We start from the raw sequence: 10475 nt of genomic DNA, 5'->3' as shown, positions 1-10475 counted from the left end.
AAGACTTCCTGGTTCTGTCGCAAAAATTCTACCAGTGTACGCTTCGTGATTGCTTCCAAATTTTTCCCCACTTTTACTACTCTGGTCGGGTCTTTTTCGTTGAGTTGGACCTCTTCCAGGTCCTCAACGGGTCCAACAGTATCTTCAAAATCCCCAAAGTGAGGATCTAAATCTCTATCCCCACTTTGGGCAACACCCTATTTGGTGACTCCTTCACCGGAATGGGCTTGTGTATCAATTGCCATCTGCAACCTCTCAGAGGGAGTGCTTCTTGACGTTCCTTTCTTTGCCTTCGTGACCGAGGCGTTGTAGCACTCCCGGGCCTCCCTCTGGTTTCCCAACACGCGTCCTACCCCTGCGTCTGTCGGGAATCATGGCTAGGTGCCATATGGAGGTGACGGCTCGTAGGTCTACCAGCACAGGTCTTCCAATGACGGCATTGTACGCCGAGGGACAATCGACCACTATGAAAGTAGCGAGTAATGTCTTGGTAGCAGGCGCTGTACATGCTATCACTGGAAGTCTGATTGACCCTGCAGGGGCAACTCCCTCGCCAGAGAAGCTATATATTGTTTGGTTGCAAGGCTCCAAGTCCTTAACGGAAAACTTCATGCGTTCCAGAGAAGACTTGTACAAGATGTTCACTGAACTTCCTGTATCGACTAGCACTCTTTTCACCATCATATTGGCCATTTGGATGTCCACAACCAGCGGATCAAAGTGTGGGAACCGGACATGTTGGGCATTGCTATCAGAGAAGGCTATCTTGCCTTCTTCTGATCGAGCTTTTTTCGGCGCGCGGTCCTCCACAGTCATCATCTCAATGTCCTGGTCGTGGCGCAGGGTCCGAGCATATCGTTCCCTGGCCTTGCCGTTGTTTCCCGCGAGGTGCGGGCCTCCGCAGATGGTTAATAGGGTGCCGGCTACGGGATCAGGCTGCAAAGGTGGCGAGCGTTGGCGTGTGGGTGCCTGCTCGTTGCCACCTGGAGCTTCTCGTTGGGAATTTCTCGAGGCCCGTACATATCTCTTCAAGTGTCCTTGTCTGATAAGGAACTCGATCTCATCCTTCAACTGGTTGCACTCATTGGTGTCATGTCCGTAGTCGTTGTGGTAACGACAGAACTTGGTGGTGTCTCTCCTCGAAATGTCCTTTCGAATGGGGGCATGCTTCTTGTAAGGCACACTGGAACTCGTGGCCTGATATACCTCTCCCCGAGACTCTACAAGGGCAGTATAGTTAGTGAACCGAGGTTCATAACGATTATCCTTGGTCCTCTTGTTATCAGAGGTGGAAGGCTTGTTGTGTGGCCATTTTCCACCATTCTTGCCAGTGCCGTTGCCGTTCTCGTTGCCCTTGCCGTTGGGTTTCGACCCATTGGCGGCTTTGGCGGGTTCAGCTGCCTCCTTATCTTTGCCTGGGGGTTTCCCTTCATTGGAAATGGCGTCTTCGAGCTTAATATAATGATCAGCTCGATCTAGAAATTCCTGGGTTGTCCTAACCCCATGCTTTCTGAGGCTCTCCCAGAGAGGGGCACGGCGCTTAACTCCTGTTGTTATGGCCATCATTTTGCCTTCATCGCCCACCGTTTTTGCTCCGGCGGCGGCTCGCATAAAACGCTGAACGTAGTCTTTCAGCGATTCTCCATTTTGCTGGCGTATCTCGACCAGCTGATTTGCCTCGGTAGGGTGCACATGACCCGCATAGAACTGTCCGTAAAAATCCTTCACGAACATTTCCCAGGAAATTATACTTGCAGGAGGGAATTTAAAAACCACTCCTGTGCAGCGTCAGAAAGTGTTGCAGGGAAGATCCTGCACCGTGCGTCTTCGAACACTTTCTAAATGTCCATTTGTATCTCAAACTTGTTGACATGAGATACCGGGTCACCATACCCGTCAAAGTTTGGTAGCGTAGGCATTTTAAACTTAATAGGAGTTTCAGCCATGGCTATCCTCTGGATGAAAGGAGTACCTTTTCTCCTATCGTGGTCGATGTAAGACGTTCTTCTCCCGACTAGCTGATGTACTGCCTGGTTGAGGGCATCTATCTGGGCTTGCACGGCGCTAGGAATCGCCGGGGCCTCTGCTGGGGGGACGTACTCACCATGCCGCTCGTGATGATCGTTGAGTACGTCTCTCAAGTCTTCATCTCTTCTCTACTGCTCGCTGGCTCCGAGCCGGTTGAAGACATTATTGTGTCTGGGCTGCCCCCCAGCGTCCCGTCTGTCGGGTTGGTCATCCTGAGGTGGCTGGCTCCTACCTCCACCTCTTTCTTCATTTCTCCGACCGGCATTTCCTCTGCCTAAGTCGGCTTCGTTATAACCATGGCCATCTCTGAATCTTGATTGGCTATGGTGGGATCGGCTGTTCCCTCGATGGCCCTCCCGGGCTAGAACCTCCTGAGCGTTAGAGGGTGGTCTGCGTTGGTCGTTAGGTCCCCATGCGCTATCATGTCGTGGGGTCCTCGGACCGTAGAGCCTAACTCTGAATTCCTCCTGTTACCAGGAGGATGTTGTCCTCTGTTCGAAAGATTTGGCCCATCACCCCTATGGCGCCTAGGACTTCGAGGCTGCTGCTCGTTCCTATTCTGCCTCTGTTGCGGGGGATGGCCGCGACCAGCTTGGGATGGAGGCTGTTCCTCGGGGTCCATCAGTGGGACATCATCATGGGGCACCTGCGGCTGTTCGGGCCTTTGTGGGCTCGAGGGCTGGACAGGTGGGCTAGGATTGGGGCCCCTGTGGGGTGGCCCACTGGCAGGTTGATCAGGCTACGAAGCAGGCGCAGCCTGATTCCTAGCCAATTGTAGGGCTGCCTCGAGGGCTGCCATGGCTTCCCTCTGGCGACGGTCCATCTCCGCCTGCCTTTCACTCAACTCCAGACGCCGCCGCTCAATTTCCTGCTGCTGCCGCGCCATGATTTCGGCAGCACCTTCCTGGCTAGCCCTTAGATTGGCCAGCTCTTCATGCAGCGCCCCTAGGGTACTCTTCAGCGTCGCGTCGTCCATTTCTTCCTCATCAAAGTCCAAATGTGGCTCATCCTCAGCCACGCTTGCAGGAGGAGGAGGAGGCGGGTTAGATGGTGCAGCGGCGGCGGCCGACCCAGTTTTCCTTGTAGTTTTCGCCATTGGTTTTCTCAACAATGCTATATCAAGCTCTCAATGAAAGCACCAGAATGTTGACCCAGATTTTGGCCAACTGACACGGAGTCAGAATACGCTTGATGTGGATAAGAACGTTGGAAAGAACGTGATGACGAAAATAATAAGAACACAAGAGTTTATAGTGGTTCGGCCCCAAGATCTGGTAATAACCTACGTCCACTTGAATTGTTATTGAAATAAGATCCAAATGGGTGATCAAAGAACTAGGGTTCAATGAGTTTCACTAACCTTTGAAGAAGAAATATAAAATTATTCTAGTGTAATCTCTCTTTTATCTCAAATGACCTTTTTTGCGCAAAAGAAAAAGTCTCGGGTCCCCATCCCTGAGCCCTCTTCTTCTATTTATAAGCTCAGGGAAGATTTACATTTATTTGTTACAGATATGATTTCCTAAATAGTCGGATACTCAGGAAATCGTGGGAGATAATTTCAGAATTCATCTTAACTGCCTAAGATCTCTTCTGCGTATAATGCGCATACGACCATGCTGGTCGTATGAAGAAACCGGTCACATGACACTGGGTGTTTTCCTGGTCGATAGTCGAGCACAGATTCTGCCAGGTGTCAGCCACATGTAATTAATGTCTGCCATGTCATTCACTTCTGATTTTTGGGATAACAAGAACGTTTACAAGTTATTTACAACTCAAAATGGTCATTACAGTACAAAAGTTACAACCTGTCAACCTAAGCGGCAAAAATAGGGTTAACCCCCTAGTTCCTCCGAGAAACTCCTTGGTCGTGGTGGTCAAGCGGTCGCATATGTACACATCACCACCTAAGCTCTCCACTCAAGGCTGGGTGAGCTTTTCTTTCCCTTTACCAGCACCACATAGCACCCATGAGCCAAAGCCCAACAAGAAAACTCATTACTGCATGTAAATAATATCAAATGATGATCATGATAATCATACAGAGCTTATAGCCCTGAACAGATGAGTGAATAACACTTTGAGGTTCTGTTAACCATGATTGGGCTTATAGCCCTAAGAAGATGAGTGATTTAACACTTGAGGTTCTGTTAACCATGATGGGGCTTATAACCCTAATCAGATGAGTGACTGATGAGCAAGTCACTAACGTGGGCTCAGCACCCATAGCCATGTGACGATGCAGTCACCTGGACCTTCTAGCCCTGGCTCTAAGTGACTAGCCATAGGCTAGACAAGCGCTTTTAGTTTTCATCGAACTTGAGGTCGGTCTGGCATTAATGCTCATTATGAGTCATTCAATGTTGATGTTGATTAGATCTAATCTTTATCGGCTTGCGTTAAACACGCTAAGACCGCTCTTGACTTATGAGTCAATACCATACGACCAGTGCTCAGTACTACTGCCGAACTTGACTAATGAGTCACACCATTACCGATTCTGACTAATGAGTCAGTGCCATTCACAAGTAAGCAAGATTTTCTAAGCATTTGATATGCAATCAATGTCCACATTTAAACACTCAACATGCCTCACGAATAACCATGCATGTCACATATGGGGTGTAGTTTTCTTACCTCTGGTACGAGCGAGAATTAGTAAAAGAACGACCCTTGAGAATGATTAACCTTTTGATTCCTTAGCGGCCACCTAGTCATAACCAATTATAACTTCCATGAATGAAAATCAACAATAAAATGGTCTTGACCTAAACCTCACTCCCAAGACCCTGAATTGTACCCAAATTGTGAATAGATTCGATCCCGAGCCTTAGGAATTGAAACCCCGAGCTAAAAACCCTCAAAAATGCGTAAAACAGGAATCTGGAAAAGCAAGGTAGCGCTGTAGTGCTACCCCCTTAGCGCCCCAGCACTATTGGCAGAGTGAAATCACTCCATGGCTAGCGCTGTAGCGCTACAACCAGGGTTTTCAACCCTGGTTTTCCCATCCTTCGACACCACCATTTTCAACCTGAAAAACCAACTTCCAAACCTCATTTAAACCCCCAATTGAACCCAAAAACTATCTACGCAAGTCCTAGGTACTATAACCCAAGTAACCCTAGCCAAAAACTCCCATCAATTCCCATTATCCAACCTAGAAAACCAAGCTGAAATCCAAAACGAAAACAAAGCAAACTAGAGTTTTAATGGCTAGAACCTTACCTCAAGCTCAGTTTAGAACCCTCTTCAATGGTGGAACACAATCCTAAGCCCTCAAGGTCCACTTCCCTAGCTTGAATCCTCAAAAGAAGCTCAAAAATCCAAAGAGAAAATGGGGAGAAAAGATGTACGGGAGAGAAAGAACTTACTCTATTTTGGACAAGGTTCTACAACCTTCAATGGCTAATATATATCTTATGGTGAAAAGACGTTATTGCCCCTAGGTCATTTAAAGTCTTCTAAAGGCTCCCAAGGGTAAAACCGTCTTTTCCCGCCTATTTCGTTAATCATAGTTAACACCCTCCAATTCCCGTTTTTCCCAAAATTCTCAAATACCAATAAATCATATCCCGTTACCCTTTAATTCCCGGCAACGTTCTAATCACCAAATTACCCCGAGAATCACCCCGAGCCCCAAACTTAATCCCATTATGACCGAACCGCTAACTTGCACTCAAAGATTGTCTCATGTCAAATGGCTCGAACAAATCCACATTATAATGTGGCCTCAACAATAGTTCACCAACATGCATGAAAATACACAATTACGCCCTCAACGGGCCAAATTCCCAAAATGCCCCTATGATGAAATGTGGACCCACATGCATGCATTTAACATTATATTATAATATAATTCACATAAACATGCATATAATAATTTAATGGCATAATAAATCAATTATGCCCTCCCGGCCTTCAAATCCAACCATTAAACCTCATTAGGGATTTTAGGGCATTACATTTAATCAACTAATAGAATTTGGTATTTCCAAGAAAAAGAAAATCATTATTCTTTCATCTAATTGTTTTTTTTTTATATTAAAAAAAACTAATTGTCAATCAAATATTGGAATAAAGTTCTTATTCTTATTCTACTATCAAACTTTTCATATTCTTGAAGAAATTGTTTGACTTTGTGTTAGCATCTTTATGTGTTGTACTTGAATGACTAAGCAAGCAAAAGAAAAGAAGTAAATATGTAGTTTCCTATTGAGATTTTATCATTAATGGTTCATAGGCACTTCAAATAATAAAAAAAAAAGAGATGAATAATTCATTTAATGTATCTGATGGCATCTAATAGATTGTCATGCTTCAAGGGTTTACTCAGACAAGCGTCCATTCCAGCTTGTATTGTCTGATTAGCTTCCTCAGAACCTGGTGAATGAGCAGTTAGTCCTATAATTGGTATATGAACACCATATGATTTCTCAACTTTTCTTATCTCCCTAGTTGCTTCATATCCATCCATTATAGACATCTGCATTAAACCCAGTACACATATATTAGTATAGTATACTTTCATGAAATCAAAATTTTGATATTGATATAATTATGGAAACTACTTGCATGCTAAACTTTGTATACATACCTCACAATCCATCAGTATGAAATCAAAAGGCAGAGTCATAGAATCTCCATGTTTTAATGAACTGGTCAGTTCTTTGGAAATAAGTTGAAAAGCTTCTTTACCATTTGAACATAGACTAGTAGTTCCACCATGCTTTATGATTATCCGACTAGCCAATTCTCGAGCTAAGAAACTATCATCAACAACCAAAATTTTCTTCCCACTCAATGGTGGTTGATTCTCACTAGTAGTACTACTACTACCAATCTTGGTCAATTTTATTTTTTCTTCTTGTATTTCACCTTGAAATTGAGTCTTTGATCTAAAACAAGATGGGATCACTTTACTTGTACTACCAACTTCTTGAATTTCAAATTCAGCATTGCAGCTAGAACGATCCTTGGTTGAAACTTTTCTAAGTTGTTTAGTAGGTGATGATGAAGAACCTCCAAACTCAGGAAGAAGTCCCACCACTTGATACAAACGAGCCCCATGAAATGGCTTGTGCATGATAATGTCATCTTGTTGAAAGAGAAAGTTGTAACTGGTATGAGACAGTGGATTTACTAGCCAAACAACTTTGCAGGAACTGATGTTTCGAAGGCTATTTTTGAATTCACTCACCATCTTAGACAGTTGAGAAATTGGTCCAGCAGTAGCATCCATCACCATCACTGCTAACCCGCCTGTTTTACGCTGATAATGATGATTAGTAGTACTCCTTTTGAAGAGAGAAAGTATGTAATTTGTTCCATCTACAACAGTGTTACTCAAAGTCGCCGCATCCTTATTTGTTGCTTCAACACCAAGATAAGGACTCTGGCTTGTTGATGAATTATTGCTTGAATCAGAATTGTTGTTCCCATACTTGATAAACCTTACTTTTTTTAGAATACTAGGAAGTTGTTCCCATTGTTCCACTGCAAAAACTTTTATCCCAAGTCTCTTCATGAACTTCTGTGAAACTCTTCTTCTTTCATGGCTTTGAATCATTAGTATAACATAAGATCTATCAACCTTGGGACTTTGAGTAAGAATATTCAAAGTAGGACTGAAATTCGGAGTTCGAATGTCATTAGATATCAACTCATTACTGTCCATTTCATCATGCTTTTCTTTTGTAGTACTATTATTACTGTTAAACGCATCCTCACAAACAGAGAGAAGAACATTGAACCTGAAACAAGCTCCCTTTTCGCCAATGTCCTTGTCAACAATACCAATTTCTCCACGCATCAACTGTACCTGAATGAATTGAAAATTCAAACTCAGAATCTATTTGATAATTCTTGTGTCAAAAAGGTCGTGCAATAATCACTTACCAATGACTTGACAATGCCAAGTCCTAAGCCAGTGCCTTCTTTAAGTATAGAAGTTTCTTTGTCTTGCACATAGTTTTCGAAAAGATCCTTTTGTTTTTCCTTTGGGATTCCTTTCCCCGTATCATCCACTTCAAACACAAAGTCCATAACATGTGGATCATTCATGGCCGTATCCATGGCTTGGTCAGAGTCTTCCTTATGAGTTTTGTTCTTGTAAAACAAGCATGGCAGTAGTTGAATTATACTTTTTCTATTCGAGGAAGTAATGGTTGAACTTGTCAAACTTGGTTTTTTAGCCCAAGCTCGAAGAACTACATGTCCATGTTCTGGGGTACATTTTATAGCATTACTTAGCAAATTGCGTAGAATTTGTTTAAGCTTTATTCTATCACCTTTGACACGTGAAAACTTGATCACAGAGGCATCACAAGGATCCAAAATCAAATCAACTTCTCTTTTTGCTCCAAAAGGGTGGTAAAAATCAACTACCTCTTCCAAAAGTTGAGCCATTTCAAATTCATCCTCTTCCAACTGCATCTTTCCAGCTTCAATTTTTCTTGTGTCAAGAAAGGTGTTCAATATACCTATAGTCATATGAGAATATGTTAGTAATGTCACACTAGAAACGTTTGATCATTATTAGGAATAAATTTAGTTAAGTATACTTTTTAGAGCATTGCTACAAGACACACACTAATACAGATAAGCCCTACAATATCAAATTGGCACGTGGACCTCACACTTGTATTTCGAGGAGTCTCACACATTACAAATAATATGCAATGAAATTATTTATAATATGTAAAGAGACCAGGTTCCGAAAGGGACTACATCCTATATACAGTAAAAGAAAAATAGATATAGATATGAATGAATTGGTTTACCTATAAGATCATCAGTACATGCATCCATTTGTCTTAAATTAGTTTCAAGTTCAGAACCAGGAGCAACTTCCTTATAAGACAAATCTATGAGAGCACTAATGCCAGCCAAAGGAGCACGAATGTCATGGCTGGCTCTAGCAAAGACTAGATTTTGGTCTTCATTCTTCTTTTGAGCTTGTTTAGTTGCCTCCATTTGTTTTATAAGAGTTGCTCGCAAATAGTTCTCTATTATGGAATCTCTGAAGTTTTTGAAAACAAAGTAGAAAATGGGGACTATGGCTGTAACCATTATTGATATGAGGAGAATGAGTTGTTCCATAATGTGCTTATCAATAAACTCGATCAGTCCACTTTGTGGGAGTGCTAGTGCATAAACCTGAAAATTGAGAAGAAAGAAAAATAAAGTTGATTAGTACAATGATTATTATGGGTAGTTAATTAATCATAGGTCAAAATACAATATCACTATATAATATAATAAATAATTTCATTCATGAATTGTAAGGACAATGCTACAATATTGGTTAGAACTACAAGCAAAATCTATAATTAGGCAAAATTTGATAATTTTTTACATTCAACATCTTGTCAGATACACTTAATACCTTGTTAATTTGTTCAACACCTTGTCAAGAATAATTAAAATAAGATCATTTTGCAAAATGACATAAAAAAAGATGATCTATTTCCACGAATTACTCATATATAAATTGCAAGAGATATTGTACATACCGATTGAACCCCGATCAAGTCAAGTGAAGAACAATAAAAATTATATTTGGCTCCTTGAATGTTCACAACAGTAGCTTTTTTTGTTGAAGTCTCATTATAAGGATGACATGTAACATTTCCAACAGGACCATTTGGTTTCACCAATTCAAAAGAAACAGAAATAGTACTAGTATTATTATCATTATCCACTGCAACATCAAAATTCACCTGAGTCCCTTTAATCCCATCATTCACAAGCACTTGGTCATCTTTGGTGGCCAAATACAAGCTCCCACCAACAAGATTGACCTCAGAATAGTACACATCAATCAACTCCTTAACCAGAAATCCCAAAATGATGAGCCCTTTATTGCCTTGATTAATAGTGGATGATTTTAGGAGCAAGAGATCTTGACCATTGTCCCATTTGGTACCCAAAAAAGCATAAGAGTCATTCATGCTATTCAAGGATAATTCTCTAAACCAACTTGAATTAGTAGCGATGAATGGGTTGAATTTGACTACATCTCCAAGTAGCTTTCCAGTGCTACGATCAACACTTTGTTTGTACCAAGCATTAGTACTTGAATTGTTATCAAATGATGAATTAGAGAGCAATGCAAATGCTTGGTTGAGTTTGTCCTTGCCATAGGAGAAAATAAGTTGAGCTTCCAAGCCTATATAGGAAATTTGACTCAAGTGTGGGGTCATCACTAGTGTTTGGAACAAAAGTGGAGCCACCTGAAAATATGTATATATATATATATAAATAAATAATTATTTAACCAATAATTGTATAATTGAAATATATTTACGTACATATATTATGGAATTTATCTTTGTTTTTAGGTTTAGTTCTATGTAGTTATATTTAGATTTAATGTAGAATGAATTTTGATTTATGTTCTTAGGTTTCAAATAATTAACAACCCTCACTGATTGGATAATTGTGAG

General features: G+C 41.6%; 1 protein-coding gene across 1 annotated transcript; it reads right to left on the bottom strand.

Annotated features, from left to right (window-relative positions):
* Positions 1-6307: 6307 nt before the first annotated feature.
* On the bottom strand, positions 6308-10232 carry LOC133806632 (histidine kinase CKI1-like). Its single transcript, XM_062244726.1, has 6 exons — positions 9543-10232; positions 8811-9186; positions 7927-8510; positions 6907-7849; positions 6626-6696; positions 6308-6514 (listed from the first exon to the last, which is right to left on the bottom strand). The coding sequence occupies exons 1-6, from the start codon at positions 10230-10232 to the stop codon at positions 6308-6310; spliced, it is 2871 nt and encodes a 956-aa protein (XP_062100710.1).
* Between the last annotated feature and the right edge of the window lie 243 nt (positions 10233-10475).

This window comes from Humulus lupulus, chromosome X, assembly GCF_963169125.1.
Source record: "Humulus lupulus chromosome X, drHumLupu1.1, whole genome shotgun sequence".
In the NCBI taxonomy this organism is placed as follows: domain Eukaryota; kingdom Viridiplantae; phylum Streptophyta; class Magnoliopsida; order Rosales; family Cannabaceae; genus Humulus; species Humulus lupulus.
Note: the sequence above shows the minus strand (reverse complement) of the source record. Positions and strands in the feature narration are given on the sequence as shown.